Source organism: Theropithecus gelada, chromosome 4 (genome assembly GCF_003255815.1).
Source record: "Theropithecus gelada isolate Dixy chromosome 4, Tgel_1.0, whole genome shotgun sequence".
In the NCBI taxonomy this organism is placed as follows: Eukaryota; Metazoa; Chordata; class Mammalia; order Primates; family Cercopithecidae; genus Theropithecus; species Theropithecus gelada.
This window is the reverse complement of record NC_037671.1, coordinates 24,040,415-24,058,832: the sequence shown is the minus strand read 5'-3', so window position 1 is coordinate 24,058,832 and position 18,418 is coordinate 24,040,415. Positions and strand designations below refer to the sequence as shown.

General features: G+C 38.7%; 1 protein-coding gene across 3 annotated transcripts in view; it reads right to left on the bottom strand.

Moving 5' to 3' along the window:
* The window catches only part of CDKAL1 (CDK5 regulatory subunit associated protein 1 like 1), a 712,947-nt gene that overhangs the window by 229,534 nt on the left and 464,995 nt on the right, over positions 1-18,418 (bottom strand). For all 3 annotated transcript variants that reach the window (XM_025383729.1, XM_025383728.1, XM_025383731.1), the window contains one exon: positions 2,131-2,276. In XM_025383729.1, coding sequence (XP_025239514.1) covers positions 2,131-2,276 — 146 coding nt within the window. The remainder of the gene's footprint in view (positions 1-2,130; positions 2,277-18,418) is intronic.

Genomic DNA, 18,418 nt, shown 5'->3' with positions numbered 1-18,418 from the left:
AGAGTTAATGTAAAAATCTCTCGGAGATGCTAACTGACTAGACTCATACTCTACAATCCAACTGACTCATGGCACTTGAAACTGAAATTATATATGGGTGGGTATGGGATGGAGTGTGATCTCCAGGCATCTCCAATATCTTCTCCAGGTATGTCTAATATTTTCATTGCTAGACATACTAGAGATACCTGGGAAACATAGTTGGTTCTAGGATCCTCCAGTTGGTCGAATACTTCTAGAAAAACTACATAGATGCCTCACAATAACTCAGAATCCAAAGAAAGGACCCAGATCCAAAGAAATCCAAGAGACTATTTCCTAATACCTGACATGATCATCTCTTTACCTCTATATAGCTCATGGAGGCTGCTGGAACTGTTCAAGATGGAACAGACTTAATAGACCTTCAGAACAACATAACTTGTGAAACTGTTGCCCAGTTAAGTAGCCACAGTAATTCCTCCAACAACTGAGTCAGCTCTCAACCAAATAAAGATAAAAGAGAGGTGCTGATTCCCTAACCTCATTTAATCACATGAATGCAACAAACTATCTGGAAAGTGTTCTAGTCTATTCTGCACAGGGGATGCATGTCTATACTTGGGAAAATATTGTGTAACAAGTATCAAGTTTTTATTCGCTACTGCTATAATAGGCAAAGAAGGAAGAAATTTCACAAGTGCAACAACTGACTTGAAATTTTGAAAATATTCCATTTGCCAGTGCCAGTGTGCCCAAAAGAACTCTCTTATGTGAGACAAATTCGCCTGCAATAATAGAAGAAAGGCAAGAAAGCGCTATAGGCCAACGGCAGACATTTCACATAAAAATCTATATTCTTTAGCCTAACACAGTTCGGTTCAAGATTTGAAAGTATTAACAAGGGTAGAGATCTATTTTCCATTTTTGACTTTGAAGGTTGTAGTACTTAATAAATACACCTTCTATGCACTGATTTGAATATTTGGACAATTAGCTGTATTTGTTTGAATGTACATTAAGTAGCTTTATTCTTGGTGGTTAGGATAATCAAGAAAGCCTAGAGGTTAAAAAAAACTTAGAAAGATACGTAAAGGAAAGGTATGGAAGAATTGAAAAAAGAAAAAGAAAGAAAATGATTTTAAAATGATCATATGCAGTTAGGATAAATGACTAATTAAAGGTGGAAAAAAATAATTTCTTACAATTTGTATAAAGCAATCGTATCCATGCAGTACTCTGACATAGTACAAAGGTACATAATTATAAACAAGACGATGGAAATAAAAAGTTGTATCTTAATTAAGCAAAACAGCAGAGGAAAAGGCTATGGAAAAAATTTATGAAACGTAGGAAGACCCAGGCCACAAATATGCCAAGACAAATGACATATCCCCAGAGGGGAGAACAGCGTCACAGACTTGAGAAGGTTCTGTGTGACCCTGGCCAGTACTTCCATTTCCTGCCTGGCATAATCACAGAAGGCAGTCAATGTTTGGTGATGATGAGGTGCAGGGTTTTGAAGAACATAATTAAGGGCTGAAAGTATTTTCTGTGGAAACAAAATTATCATTCATGTCTGACATTGTGTAAATATGCCTTAATTTTGGTCAATAGCAATTTGAACCTTAAAAATTAGAATCCTCAAACCTTCTTGTAAATCACAATTCTTTAAGCAAACTACAGGGCTTTGTGTGTAAAAGCACAGACATTCTAGATACTCTTTAAAAAATGCTGTTTAGTAGAAAATTATCTATTTTTGTAGTGACACGATTTGGCCTCCGTCCATGTCAAAACCAGTTCATGACTTCAAAAAGCCACATTAAAGGAGATTTACACAGAGCAAAAGCTAAAGCAGTTTTCATCCATCAGGTCAGGTATAAAAATAATCACAATTCACATTACCTTAAAACGACTGGCAATCTTACACAAATTAATGGTGTGTCATGTACAGATGGAAGGTGGATATAAACTGAGGAGAAAGAAAAAACCACATCAAAGGTGCCAAGAAGACTTAAAGGCTTTGAAAGCTTCGAAAGTCTCGCCTTCTCTCTTGTACCTTTAATTGTAAGGCTGCAATAAGTGCATTTTTGCCACAAGCTCTTGAAAGAAAAAAGAAATGGTTATTTTCTTAAGTACTAACAGACTTACTTCTCTTTCAGAAAATCCACTACTCTTTTGAAGTCAGCCACACAGTATTCTCTTTTCATTTCCATGAGTACGCTGTCGGAGGCAGACTGGACTGGTATGTGCAGAAAAGCGTAGACTCTGGGGTGATTAAGGATTTTTGCCATTTCCTTAAAAAAATGGAAGGAGAAAACATTAATCATTTTAACAAATTGTGGAATGGTTTTCCTCACATCAACATCACAAGCACAAGCAAATAAACATACTAGTTGAAAACAGACCAATCATCAAGCCTCTTAAAGTGAACATCAATTGGCAATATTCTATGATGAGATTTGGGAATTCAATATCACTTTCAGAAGATTCCACAGAAGAATTATTTCCTCATGCTTTCTGTTTCTCTTAGGTGACAAAACAGAGATAAACTCATATAATGCCTAAAGAGTAAAAAGATTTTTCAGTACTCCAAAACAAACACCATTCCTACTTCACTTCAAAGGAGTTTTACATTCTGCCTTGTTACATTTCTAGGAAAAACACCAATATTTAAGGCAAACACCTGAGATCCCATAATCCCCTATACTTGAATAGAGAAAATTTCCAAATTTAGGTTAACATATTTTTTAATACAAATATTATTGCCAGGACAAATGACATATTTGTAAAAAAAAAAAAAAAAAAAGAGGGAAAAAAACTCTGCAACTCACCTGTTTCTTTTTTTTTAAATTTCATTCACATATTTTTTGAGTATCTATTATGCAAAAGGCACATGATCAGACAGTAAGGCCAGCCACTTCACCAATGGGCACCTACTGACATTCATACTTAAGATGCATAAAAAGAAGTGAAAGAAGAGAGGAAGAGAAAGAAGAACGTATCTTGCCAAGTGAAAGAGAATACATTTAAGTGAAACACATTAAAAAACTCAGAGAGTGTTTAAAAATTACTCCAAGGACACAAAGCGGTCGAATAGAAAGACAGAGGTGAACTTGTGTAAAGTCACCATTCATGCAAGCATTAGGTAAGTTGACTAATGTGGTCCCTCTCCACTGCTGCATGCTGTCAGGTCATCGATTTGAAAGAGAGGGAGGAAAGGAAGGAGAGAAAGAGAAAAAGAAAAAAGAAAAGAAACAGAAAGAAAAAAAGAAAAAGAAAAATGAAAAGAAAGAGACAGCAGGCGCATACAGCCTTTCAGAGTCCAGTAGTGAATAAAAACGTCATAAAGGGAGCGGCTCATTAATAACTTGCATGTGCCAGTGATTCTTAATTTTCAAAGTATTGCACTTTCACATCTGTTACCTAATTTCATCCTTCAGAAAATATTTTGAAGGATCTTATGGAATCAAAGAGCCAGCTAATTCCGTCCAGTTACCTCTTAGCTCTTCAAGAGTCAGTCATGCATATGGATCAACCATGCCCTGTGTTTCTCCATTTTCTTTTCATTGACTGTGAACATTAGCATTTTAGCCAAAGTGGAAGCCCAGAGATGAACTCAAATCAGTCACCTTCTTAGTAGCAGTTGTTTAAAATACTCCTTTTACTAAGAAGTTCAGACTATAAAATAAAATTACTCATAGATATCCTTTATCCACACTTTCTCTATCAGGAATTAATAGGTATATATACCTTACTAACCTTGTTACATATAGACTACTAAATTGGAATCGGAGTTGAAGAATTTCTTATTTAGTAGAAAAACAGCTGGATACACTTTTATGAAACTGTTAAACTTCTGGGCTGGGTATTCAGTAGGCTCTTTTTTTCTTTCTTTCTTTCTTTTTTTTGAGATGGAGTTTTGCTCTGTCACCCAGGCTGGAGTGCAGTGGCACAATCTCAACTCACTGCAACCTCTGCCTCCCGGGTTCAAGCAATTCTCCTGCCTCAGCCTCCCAAGTAGCTGGGATTCCAGGCGTGTGCCACCACACCCGGCTAATTTTTGTGGTTTTAGTAGAGATGGGGTTTCACCATGTTGGCCAGGCTGGTCTTGAACTCCTGACCTCAAGTGATCCACCTGCCTCGGCCTCTCAAAGTGCTGAGATTACAGGAGTGAGTCATGGTGCCTAGCCTCAGCAGGCTCTTTGTAGCCATACTGCAAACCTAGAGCTGGGCGAGGCAGAGCCACACTCACATTACCCATCCTGCAGTAAATATGCTGGCCTTATGCTAGGATCCTCTGCCTTTCAGGTTCTTCACACTTGAACATCAAAATCCCACCGCCAAATTTAAGAAACATAATTGTACAAAGATCTTTGTTTTCTAAAGTGGCAGCACTCACAGCTCTAGACATATCTATTGTGGTGAGAAATGACATTTTGACACGTAATACACTTTGTGAGATGAAACTTCGCACTCGGGCTGTGCGCCTTTTTCTCATCTATAAAATGGAGAGAGGGATAATATTCATTTCATAGGGCTACTGGGCTATTGTGAAAATAAATTAAGATAACCCAGTATATACTAATAGAATAAGTACTCCATATGTAAATCATCTAATTTTTAAATTTTTTTCTTTTGGCAAATATTTTAAGTTCCCGGTAACACAATTTTATGTGGATTACAGGGAACCTATGAATCAATAAATAAAACAGCTTTCTGATAAGCTAGTTCCTGAACTAGCAGGTGAAGGAGAAGTAACTGGTACTGATTTGCATGACATAAATTTGAAAGGGGTTTACCAGCAAACATGACCCCGGGCCAGAGAGGGTGGTGCAGTTTCTCTTGGAAACACTCAGGGTGGCCTCCTACTATAAACAGGATACTGCGCTAGATGAAACTTTGCCCTGCTACAGTATGCCAATTTACAAATTAAAATGTTAATAGCAAACAAGTAGGATAAAAGTGGTGGTTTCCCCCTCCCCCCCACCACCCCCATGGTTCTCAAAATAAACCTTCCCACTAGTAATTATCTTTAGTTTCATACTACAGGCCTTGCAACTTCATACTGCTAGAACACAAAATAAAATTACACTTGCCCCTTAATTAAAGTCTATGTTTCTGCCACTAAGAGAATCATGACTTAACACAGATTAATGTACCCAAGGAGACAAAACACGTATTTTTTGTTTTGCTTTTTCTTCCATTCCTCTTCTTGCTCGGCACTCTTAGTTTAGGACAACTTGTGTTCTCTTCACCTTTCAAAAACTTCTTCCTTTATGACTTCTCAGCAACCTGTTCTGGGTATTACCAAAGTGTTTACTTAGCTCTTCCTGGCAATACAATAATGAATCTCCAGAACTGAACGCTACAAGGCCAGGAATTATATTTTACTCTTCCCTCTGGATCTCTACAATAGCTTATACTGTGCTAAGCACACCACTAAACATTTAAATACAGAAACATTTAAATACAACTACATCAATATACACGAAAAGAGGTATAAACTGTAATTTCAATAGGAAGACAAACTTTCATTTAGTAATATTTCGGTTGGGCTCAACCAGGTAAACAAACATATATTCAAGGAGGTAAACAGGCATTTAAGCAGCCTGCCTTAATTTCTGGAACAAATGAATAATTATATGTAAATCTATAGGTATATACATAAGTACAGGCATACCTCATTTTATTGTACTTCCCAAATATTATGTTTCTTACAGATTGAAGGTTTGAGGCAACCCTGTGTCAAGCACGTGCACTGGCAAATTTCTTCAACAGCATGTGCTCACTTTGTCTCTCTGTGTCACATTTTGGTGGTTCTTGCAATATTTCAGACTTTTAAAATTATTATTATATCTGCTGTGATGATCTGTGATCAGTGATCTTTGACGTTACTCTTGTAATTATTTTGGGGTGCCACAAACCGTGCCCATATAAGATGCAAATTTAATCAATACATGTTGTGTTCTGACTGCTCTTCCAGTTGGCTCTTCCCGTCTTGGGCCTCCCTATCCTCTGAGATACAACAAGATTGAAATTAGGCCAATTAATAACCCGACAAAGGCCTTTACATATTCAAGTGGATGGAAAAGTCCCACGTTTCTCACTGTAAATCAAAAACTAGAAGGCATTAACCTTAGTGGGGAAGGCATATCAAAAGCTGAGACAGGTTAAAAGCTAGGCCTCTTGCACCAGTCAGCCAAGTTATGAATGTAAAGGAAAAGTTCTTGAAGGAAATTAAAAGTGCTACTCCAGTGAACTCACGAATGATAAGAAAGTCAAACAGCCTTACTGCTGATATGGAGAAAGTTTCAGTGGTCTGGATAGATGATCAAACCAGCCACAACGTTCCCTTAAGCAAAAACCTAATCCAGAGCAAGGCCCTAACTCTCTTCAATTCTATAAAGGCTGACTGAAGTGAGGAGACTGCAGAAGATGTTTGAAGCTAGAAGAGATTGGTTCATGAGGTTTAAGGAACAGTTTCCATAACATGAAAGTGCAAAGTGAATAAGCAAGTGCTGAAGTAGAAGCAGTAGCAAATTATCCAGAAGACTTAGCTAAGATCACTGATGAAGATGGCTACAGCACACTGAAGATTTTCAGTGCAGACAAAACAGCCTTCTATTAAAAAATGGCGGCATCAAGGACTTCTATAGCTAGATAAGTCAATACAAAAGGCTTTGAAGCCTTGCTTCAAAGCTTCAGAGGACAGAAAGACTGACACTTTTGTTAGGGGATAATGCAACTGGTGACTGTAAGTTGACACCAGTTCTCATTTGCCATTCTGAAAATTCTAGGGTCCTCAAGAATTGTGATAAATTGACTTTGTCTTTCCTCTATAAATGGAACAACAAAGCCTAGTGAGAGCACATGTGTTAACAGCATGGTTTACTGGATATTTTAAGCCCACTATCGAGACCTACTGCTCAGGAAAAAAAAGATTCCTTTCAAAATATTACTGCTTATGGACAATGCACCTGGTCATCTAAGAGCTCTGATGGGGATGTACAAGGAGATTAATGTTGTTTTTATGCTGGGAAACACAACATCCATTCTGCAGTACAGGGACCAAGGAGTAATTTCAACTTTCAAGTTCATTATATAAGAAATACATTTTTGTAAGGCTATAACTGCCATAGTGATTACTCTGATGCATCTAAGTAAAGTAACTTAAAAGCCTTCTGGAAAGGACTCGTCATTCTACATGCCATTAAGAACCTTCGTGATTCATGGGAGGAGAACAAAATATCAATATAAATAGGAGTCTGGAAGACATTGATTTCAGCCCTCATGGATCACTTTGAGGGGTTCAAGACTTCAATGGAGGAAGTAACTGCAGATATGGTGGACACAGGAAAACAAGTAGAATTACAAGTGCAGCCTGAAGATGTGATGGAATTGCTGCAGTCTCATCATCAAACTTGAACAGCTGATGAGTTGTTTCTTATGGATGAGCAAAGAAAGGGGTTTCAAGATGGAATGTATTCCTGTTGAAGATGCTGTGAACATTGTTGAAATGACAACAAAGGATTTATGACATTACATAAATGTAGTTGATAAAGCAGCGTTTGAGGGAGTTGACTCCAATTCTGAGAGAAGCTGCACTGCCACGGCTACGTTCTTAACCTTTAGCAATCACCACTCTGATGAGTCCACAGCCATCAACATCACGGCAAGATCCATCACAAGCAAAAAGATAGTAACTTGCTGAAGGCTCCTTTTTTAGCAGTAAAGTATTTTAAAATTAAGATATGTGTATTTTTTACACATAATGCTATTTTATACTTACTAGACTACAATATAGTATAAACATAACTTTTATATACACTAGGAAACCAAAAAAATCATGTAACTTGCTTTATGGTGATATTTGCTATTTTGCAGAGGTCTGGAACCAAACCTGCAGTATCTCTGAGGTATGCCTATAAAAAACAAGACACTTTAAATAAAGGTAGCCCCATCACGGATTATATTTCTAAAGGTATGCTGAAGCTTGAGATTGAAATCACAATGCATTTTCTCTTTTCTTTTCTTTTTTCTTTTCATCTCGCTCTGTCACCCAGGCTGGAGTACAGAGGCGCAATCTGGGCTCACTGCAGCCTCCACCTCCTGGGTTCAAGCGATTCTCCTGCTTCAGCCTCCTGAGTAGCTGGGATTACAGGTGCCCACCACCATACCTGGCTAATTTTGGTATTTTTAGTAGAGACTGGGTTTCACCATATTGGCCAGGCTGGTCTCGAACGAACTCCTGACCTCAGGATCCCCCCGCCTTGGACTCCCAAAGTGCTGGGATTACAGGCATGAGCCACTGCTCCCAGCCCATAATGCATTTTCTTATGAAAGTAATTTACAAGTGAAGGGAAGGGTCTCAGGTTTGACAAGGGAAATAGAAGAATTTAGCTCAAATTGTGGCTGATGAAAGAAAGGCAGTCACGAGCAGCTCGGTGCTCTGAGCTGGGTGAGTCTGAGCTGAAGGGCCGATTTGGTGGGCATGTATGTGCTCACATGGGAGGGGGAGCAGCTGAGGAGCTCTGGTAGCAGTTAGCATGGAAAAAGTATGTGTTTTAATATTAGGTCATTTACAATGGAAGGGCTGATGTTTCAAGGCTGCTTAAAATATAGATATTAACCATTTACAAGCAGGAACTGCAGAATGGCTAGCCAGATTAAAAAAACAGTGTTTCTATCTGGTACTATTCCATGGAGTCCTCATCTTACAAAGTGATAATCATCTCAGTGTTTGTTATTTTTCTCTGAACTTAAAATATAAAGAAAAAAATAAATTGAATGAAAACAGACTTAATTTTAGAAAGCAATTCTATGTATGGTTACATTTTTAAAAGAACTGCTAAATTTCATTTTTATTGCCCTACAGTCATCAAACTCATCATTACATTCTACTTAGTTTTGAATATATGTACTACTGGCTTAACAAAATCCCTCAGTATGTGCTCGCCTCAGCAGCATGGCCCCTGTGCAATTACTCAGTATGTGAAGGTTTACAGAAGATGTTAACACTTGCATTGAGATGCGTTTACGTCCACACGGGTAGTGATCAAACAGAAAGCCCTCTCAGACGACAGCTTTGTTATGAAGTACATGCATATTCAAAATTCTAAACTTTTCACCGCTCTGTTGTTTTCAGCTCATATAAGTGATATGCTAAAGGAAAAAAAAAAAAAGCCTTCAAAAAAAGATAAACTATCCCATTCCCTTTAAACATTTTCAAAATAGCTTGAGATATAATTCATATACCATACAATTTATCCATTCAAAGTATACAATTAACATTTTTTAGTATATTCACGGGATTGTAAAACCATTACCACAATCTAATTTTAGAACATTTTCCTTCCCCCAAAACAAACCCTGTACCCATTAGCTGCCACTCCCATTTTCCCTCATTTCATGATCCTTCTAGTTCTAAAACAACCACTAGTCTACTTGCTAACTCTACAGATTTGCCTATTCTGGACGTTTTACATAAATAGACTCATATAATATGTGACTTCTTTCATGACTGGCTTCTTTCACTTATTGGTTTCAAGGGTTAACCATATTGTAACATCTAAGGATTTATTTCTTTTTTTTTTTCTTTGTTTTTTCTTTGGGACAGAGTCTCATTCTGTTGCCCAGGCCGGAGTGCCAAAGTGCAATCATGGCTCACTGCAGCTTTGACCTCCTAGCCTCAAGTGATCCTCCCACCTCAGCCTCTTGAGTAGCTGGGATGACAAGCACATGCTACCATGCCAGGCTAATTTTTACATTTTTTCTAGAGACGGGGTCCCACTATGTTGCCCAGGCTCACTGATCTTGAACTCCTGGGCTCAAGTGATTCTCCTGCCTCATCAGCCTCCTAAACTGCTGGTATTACAGGTATCAGCAACCATGCCCACCATGCCTAGCTTTATTTCAATTAAATAATAAAACATGGGAATTTAGAATTTATTAAATATCATTTAATGCAAAACTATTTCAGATGTTCTGAATTATATTAGCTTGACTAAGGTGGTAAAGCAAGTTTCACCTATATTTCCTGGCTCTAACACAAACATTCTAATGGCATAGCCTTGCTAGAGATTAGCTGGTACATATAAGATCTTATTAGAAAAATTATAACAGAGACAAAAAAAACGGGAGAAAGGTGGGCTGGATGAAGTGGCTCACACCAGTAATCCCAGCACTTTGGGAGGTTGAGGCAGGCACATCACATCACTTGAAGTCAGGAGTTTGAGACCAGCTTGGCCAACATGGTGAAACCTCATCTCTACTAATAATACAATATATGTATTCGCTGAGTATGGTCATGCGTGCCTATAATCTCAGCTACTCAGGAGGCTGAGGCATGAGAATTGCTTGAGCCCAAGACTCGGAGGTTGCAGCGAGGCGAGATTGTGCCACTGCATTCCAGCCTGGGTGATAGAGTATCTCAAAAAAAAAAGAAAGAAAAGAAAAAAAAGAAAAAAAAAGATGGGGGAAAAGTATAAAAATTCCTTAGAAAAATTAAGAATCTCTTAAAATGAGCAGAATGTGACAATTAATGATAATGATATTATCTTATCATTTATTGATACTTATCATTATCAAAAGTAAGAATGAAATTCTTACTTTTATTGTTTTGTTGAGGTAAAATAGACATACAACTTACCATTTAATTTTTTTTTTTAAAGAGACAGGGTCTCGCTATGTTGCCCAGGTTGGACTCAAACCCCTGAACTCGAGCCATCTATGCACCTCAGCTTCCCAAGTAGCTGGGACGACAGATGCATGACACTGACCCTGGTTGATTTTTTTTTCTTTTTTTTTTTTTTTTTGAGAGGGAGTCTCCCTCTGTCACCCAGGCTGGAATGCAGTGGCACAATCTCCGCTCACTATAACTTCTGCCTCCTGGGTTCAAGTGATTCTCCTGCCTCAGCCTCTTGAGTAGCTGGGACTATTTTTTGTATTTTAGTAGAAATGGGGTTTCACCGTGTTGGCCAGGCTGGTCTTGAACTCGTGACCTCAAGTGACCCACCCACCTCTGCCTCCCAAAGTGCTGGGATTACAGGCATGAGCCACCATGCCTAGGCTTGCCTGGTTGATTTTGAACCATTTTTAGGTATACAGTTCAGTGACATTAAGTCCAGTCAATGTTGGACAACCATCACCCACTGTCCATCTCCAGAACCTTTTGATCTTCCCAGACTGAAACTCTGTACCCATTAAACAACTCTCCCATAACTGCTTCCCAAGCCTCTCATAACCACAATTCTACTGTCTCTATGAATTGAACCATTGCAATTGAAATCATATAATATTTGTTCCTTTGTATCTGGCTTATTTCACTTAGCATAATGCTTTTGTTCCTACTGTAGCAATATTATGTTTTTTATATCTTTTTCCAGACAGTTGATAGCTCTACTCTCAATGCCAAAGCACACTGCATAAATTTGTATTAGCTCTTACTTCCCTATCCTGCAATTAAACCATATGTCCTCATATCCCATGGGTATATCTTGTTTATGTTCATTTCCCTATTCCCTTGCTCAATTCCTGGCCCCAAATACTTACATTGTAGTTGAATGTATAAATGACTGAATGTCCCAGTTAATTGATATGGTTATTTTGGCATAAGTTCCACAAAGACTTCTAGGCAATGGTCAAAAGACCAATGCCAGTGTTCTAGGAAATCCTATTTCTGGATTCACCTTCAACACTTACCAAGTCATATAAGATAGAGTAAGACCAGAAACATATTTCATCCATTACTTCATTAACGGCACCATAACAGCTGCTAAGTGAATTACCAATACCTACGTTTACTCTAGCAATTAATAATAAATTGTCATTAATAGCATCAGAAAGTGAATGAGGGAGCACAAGAAAGGAAAATTTCCAATTCTTATGACCCAAATGACAAAGATAAGATATTGTGAACAGATTCTAATTTACATTTGACCTACAACTTAATTATAACAGGAAATTCTCTTCTAAACTGCAAAGAGTTAACATTTTCAGTATTTGTGCTAAAACAGGTTGAGACAAAACATCTGTTGTAATTAGTGTTTACAGAAATGCAAAAGGACTTCAATGTTCCCTTACCATTACCACTTCATCTTAGTGTCACAGTCAATCACCAGGCTTTACATTATGAAGATGGAAATATACATCTTGAAACCAATGATAAAATGCTAACAGTTACAATTACACACACACACACATTTATTTTCAACTAATATTATCAGTGTTTTATTTTTTTTTCATTTATTTTTATTTTTTATTTTTGAGACAGAGTCTTGCTCTATCGTCCAGGCTGGAGTGCAGTGGTGCAATCTTTGCTCACTGCAACCTCCACCTCCCAGGTTCATGCCATTCTCCTCCCTCAGCCTCCCGAGTAGCAGGGACTACAGGCATGTGCCACCGTGCCCGGCTAATTTTTGTATTTTTAGTAGAGACAGGGTTTTACCATGTTGGCCAGACTGGTCTCGAATTTCTGACCTCAGGTGATCTGCCTGCCTCAGCCTCCCAAAGTGCTAGGATTACAGGTGTGAGCCACCACGCCCAGCCTAATTTGTTTTTAAATTATTCTTCTGCTCTGTTAAGGACAAGAAATCAAAATAGAGTTTTTGTCTCATGATGATGGTGGTGGTTATATAGATCTATATGTATATATTCAAATGCACAGAACGGGACACATACGAAAAACTCAATTTTGCTGTATTAGTTTTAAAATAAAATAACAAAGAGAAAAACTAAAACTAACAGTGAAATCTTTGGTGATTCAAACACTATATGAACAGGTATATGCTATAAAAAGCTTTAAAATCCACACACAATTGCCTTTGCTCCATTTAAGAAAAGACTACTACACACTAACAGAATGAATCAATAGCTGATCAATTTAATGAGGAAAGGGCAGTTCAGGCTGTACCTTCAGCTCAGAGAGTTTTATTGGCTTCTCTTAAATATGACATACATAATTGAGGAATCCAATGGAAAGGCAGATGTTAAAGATTTATCTTAAAATATTTAATTCATTTATCTATGACCTGATTAAAATTAACTTGGAGTGGTGGTGTGTGCCTGTAATCCCAGCTACTCGGGAGGCTGAGGCAGGAGAATCACTTGAACCCGGGAGGTGGAGGTTTCAGTGAGCTGAGATCGCGCCACTGCACTCCAGCCTGGCGACAGAGCAATACTCAGTGTCTAAATAAATAAATAAATAAAAATAGAAACAAAAAACCAGTGATTCTCTCAGTCTCTTTTCCCCCATAATTCCATGGTCTAAATTCTCAAGTGGAGAAAACTCGAACAGAGCTTCAGCCAGTACATGATGGGTGTGTAACATAAACAAGAAATAAATTTTTGTTTCTATAAGCCACTGAGATTTTGGAGGCGATTTTACTATACAACATAACTTAGTTTATCCTTACTGTGATAATGTTATGTGTTGACAGGGCTACTGAACGCACAGATAGCTGATAAAACATTATTTCTGGGTGTCTGTGAGGGTATTTCCAGAACAGATTAGCATTTCAAGTAAAAGAAGATCCATCCTTATCAATGGTCGGTAGCATCCAATCCTTTGAGGGCTCAAATTAAACAAAATGACAGACCGAGGATGAATTCTCCCTCACTTCACACCCCCCTGCCACACATACCCCCATTATGTTTCTTTGAAGGACTTTGATTAATCCAGTGATGCATTCTCATGTTATGGATAAAAACACCAAAGTTTAGATATGTTGAAAATGATATGCCTGGCCAGATGCAGTGACTCACACCTGTAATCCCAACACTTTGGGAGGCCAGGATAGGAGGATAGCTTGAATGCAGGAGTCCAAGTCAAACCTGGGCAACTAGTGGGACCCCATGTCTACAAGTGAGAAAAAAAAAAAAGTTGGGGATGGTAATGTGTGCCCGGAGTTCCAACTACGTGGGAGGCTAAGGAAGAAGGATCACGTGAGCCCAGGAAGTCAAGGCTGCCGTGAGTCGTGATTGGGCCGCTACACTCCAGTCTGGGCGACAGAGTAAAACCCTGTCCCAAAAAATAAAATCAAATGATGTGTCTACAGTCAAGAGCAGTAAGTGGAATAACTGGATTTGGAACCTAATCTTGTCATAGCACAGCGTCTTTTTTCTTAACTAATTTTCAATAAATATTAGGACGGAAGTGTCTATCAACTATGAAGGTTACAACAGGGGAGGAAGAAGCAACAAAAGGTTTTACCCCAAGTAGAGCTCAATTTTGAAAGATAAAAATGTTTCCTAGCCAGGCACGGTGTCTCACGCTTATAACCCCAGCACTTTGGGAGGCTGAGGTGGGCGGATCACTTGAGGTCAGGAACTAAAGACCAGCCTGGCCAACATGGTAAAACCCCATCGCTACTAAAAATACAAAAATTAGCTGGGCGTGATGGTGCACACCTGTAGTCCCAGCTACTCAGGCGGCTGAGGACAATCACTTGAACTCAGGAGGTAGAGGTTGCAGTGAGCCGAGATTGTGCCACTGCACTCCAGCCTGGGTGACAGAGTGAATGAGACGCTGTCTCAAAAAAAAAAAAAAGTTTCCAGACAAACTGCAAAGATAACATATGTTTAATAAAAAAAATGGTGGCCACAGTTTAGATACACAAGGCCACTGTCCATAGGTAACCAAAACTTGAGGCATCTTGATTTCCTCAGAACAATAACCCCAAACACAAACATAGACTTTTTGTCCTTTTGAGTCAGTGAAGTTAAACCAATCAGCTACAGACAAATCAGCGTACACATCTTTGTTTGCCTTAAAGAAGAATATAGGACAGCCAGTCATGGGAAAGGTCAAAATACTTCCTATTTTACAGTCTATGAACCGTGCCGTAGTGGCTGTAAAATTGAGACTTCGTGCCATTTTCCAGTTTGAGGTCTTTCTGGTTCATAAACTTTTCTTTTGCATGCATAGTAAACTCTCAAAATTCTAACTTGATCTGATTTTGACACACATAATATACCTAGTGTCTTAAAATACAAGGCTGTGTATTTTATAAAATAACCTAGTGACCTGCCATATCAGTTCTTCTGGCTTTTCTAAGTCTAATAATACCACTGATATATCTTTAAAAGTATATTTAGAAAAATAAGTATACTTGGAGATCAATTAATGATTCTCTATTTACTTTTTTTTTTATTAAATATACCAGTTACTACACATTTTGTTAAAGTCCTAAAGACAGAATTGTACATTTGAGGGTTGGGCTTATAGCATCTTATAAGGCTGAACCTGTCCCATTCTCTTAGACAAAAGACGCATAAAATAAGTAGTGCACATAAAGGAATGAAAAAATCTCCATTGTTCTTTAAAAATACACATTCTTTTCTCTATTAAAAGCAATGCATATTTCTTTAAATTTTGAAAAACTGAGAAAAATAGAATAAAAAACTAATAATTGCTGAAAATAACCATTATTAAAACAAAGATTCATTACTCTTGCTATCATCTTGAAACAACTAAATTATAAAATTATATGTGATACTATCTAGTGAGTTTGAGAAAAATGAAATGATTTTCAAAGACTAACATAAAGCTAACAGTATTTCTTGACAATAGATCATTAGGTCTGAGCTCAATGTCTTCAAAAACGAAGGAAAAAAAAAACCTTTCTTTTAAGCAGGGTCCAAATCACCCAAGCACTTAGACTCAAGGGGCTCATAAGACTTCTACATTAGCATAACAGGAGAGAGAAATCTGAATATGAAAACAACAAACAAAGGAAAATCAGCGATAAGAATCAGCAAAACATCTTAAACTCATTCCTGAACAAGTTATTACCATTAGAACAATGTTGTCCCTGGAGCTATGATGAGAGAATGGAAAAAATAAATAGATATAAAAAGAAAAAATTTCTTTATTTGAAAAGCTATAAAAATGAGAAGGAAGATAAAAGAAGAAAACAGGGATAGACAATTCTCTCCTCCACCTCTTAAATGTATTGTACAGAAAGGGAAGTCTTAAAAGTTGTTTTTTGTTGTTGTTGTTGTTTTGAAACAGGGTCTCACTCCATCACCCAGGTTGGAATGCAGTGGCATGATCACGGCTCACTGCAGAGTCCACCTCCTAAGTTCAAGTGAACTCCTGAGCTCAAGGGATCCTCCTGCCTCAGCCTCCCAAAATGCTGGGATTACAAGTGTGAGCCACCATGCCTAGCTTAAAAGTTATTTTAAGACTTTAGGTCTTAAGAACATGGAACAGGGCTGGGTGCAGTGGCTCATGCCTGTAATCCCAGGACTTTGGGAGGCAGAAGTGGGTGGATCACCTGAGGTCAGGAGTTCAAGACCAGCCTGGCCAACATAGTGAAACCCCATCTCTATTAATACAAAAAATTATCTTTGTGTGGTGGCAGGTGGCTGTAATCCCAGCTACTTGGGAGGCTGAGGAAGGGGAATCGCTTGAACCTGGGAGGCAGAGGCTGCAGTGAGCCAAGATCACGCCATTGCACTCTAGCCTAGGCAGCAAGAGTGAAACTCCATCTTAAAAAAAAAAAAAAAAAAAAAAAAAAACCAACATGGAACATAATTACAAAATAGCTAGAAGAGAGGCTTTTGAATGTCCACACCCAAAGCAATGATGAACGCGTAAGGTGATGTTCAAGCTAAATACCCTGTTTGATCATTATGCAACATACATATGAATGGAAATATAAAATTGTACCCTATAAATATGTACAATTACAAGTCGTTGACCTAAAAAAAAGTATTTGAAAAATGGGCCATAAGAAGCCATTTAATTGGAATGATTACAGAGAACAAAAAAGGCTCCCCAGCCCATTCCAAATTATGGTACTATTAGTGATACAGTAGTAGTGATAGGCAGAGGAGGCAGGGAAATTCTGGGTAGAAAAGGGCAGGTCACTGGTGAGGACTCCATCCTCAAGCCTGGAACTGCAGCCCAAAATGAGAACTTACATCCCTATTTTCCTGCTCAAATGTTGTCCCTTTCAAAACCACCCATAGCCTTCCCCATCCCACATCCTGTGCCCATAAAAACCCCAGGCTCAGCCAGCAGAGAGAGGAGAAACAGCTGGACACTGGAGATTATAGTTGGACGTCAGTGAGAAGCAGCTTGACTTCAAAGGGACAGCCTGAAGGCATAGCTTCAGAGAGGAGAAGATTACCTTCCCAATCCATTCCCTTTTCAGCTCCCCTTCCCACTGAGAGCCACCTTCATCAGTAATAAAATCCTCTGCATTTACCATCTCTAATTCGTTCATGCAACCTCATTGCTCCTAGAAGCTGGACAAGAACTTGGGTGCCATGAGTGTGAGTGCACCCTCCACTGTTAACACTTAAGCCGTCCATGAACGGCAAAGCTAAAAGGGCACTGTAACATTCCTTCTGGGGCTTCAGGGGTCTCGGGCACCTCCCTAGAAACTGCCACAGGGCCTGCATGGAGATTTTTGCCTGCCGGCACCCACTTGCCCCAGCTCCTGCACCTACTTACCTGCACTCCCCCACCCATAAGGTGTGGAACACAGCAGGACCAAGCAAGTAGAGACTGCCCCTGCTGACATTGAAGCAGCTGGCTAGTTCTAGTGCCTGTGCACTCCAGTTCCTGCCCACAAAGGGATCAGGGAAATAATCCTGCTTCAGTAGTAGTAGCATAAATAGTAACAGTAATGATAGCAGTTTGCATCTGTATGTGCTAGACAATGTACTGAGTCACACTCATTGACTCATTTAAACCTCAGAAAAAAGTAGTAGTTTTACTTTACTCGATCTTAGATTTAGAGAAATTAAATACCATGACCACGGCACAATGGTGGCAATGGAATATAAACACAGTGCCCTTGACATTGCTCAATCAAGTGTCTTTCACAGGAGCATCATTCCTATGGATTGATCTACCTGTAATCCTCTCTATACATATACTAATTCTTGAGGAATAGCACAAACTCATTTGCATGAAGGTGTTAACTAACAATAAATCATTTCTGGGAGTGGAAGAGGAAGAAAACAGTAGAAAGTAATCTTTCTAAAACAAGGCATAGAATATATACATATTATGTATATTATACATAGTCTTTGATATATATATTAGGTAGTGTTTTGGGTTATTTTTGAGACAACATCTAGCTCTGTTGTCCAGGCTGGAGTGCAGTGGCATGATCTCAGCTCTGCCTCCTGGGTTCAAGCGATTCTCCTGCCTCAGCCTCCCGAGTAGCTGGGATTACAGGTGTGTGCCACAATGCCTGGCTAATTTTAGCATTTTTGGTAGAGATACGTTTTCACCATGTTGGCCAGGCTGGTCTTGAACTCCTGACCTCAGGTCATCCGCCCACCTCGGCCTCCCAAAGTGCTGGGACCACAGGTGTAGGCCACTACGCCTGGCCTATATTATGTGGTTTCTGATATATAAAATATATGTAACATTATATATGTCAAAGATAATTTTTAATTTTCACAATTTGCAAAATTTTCC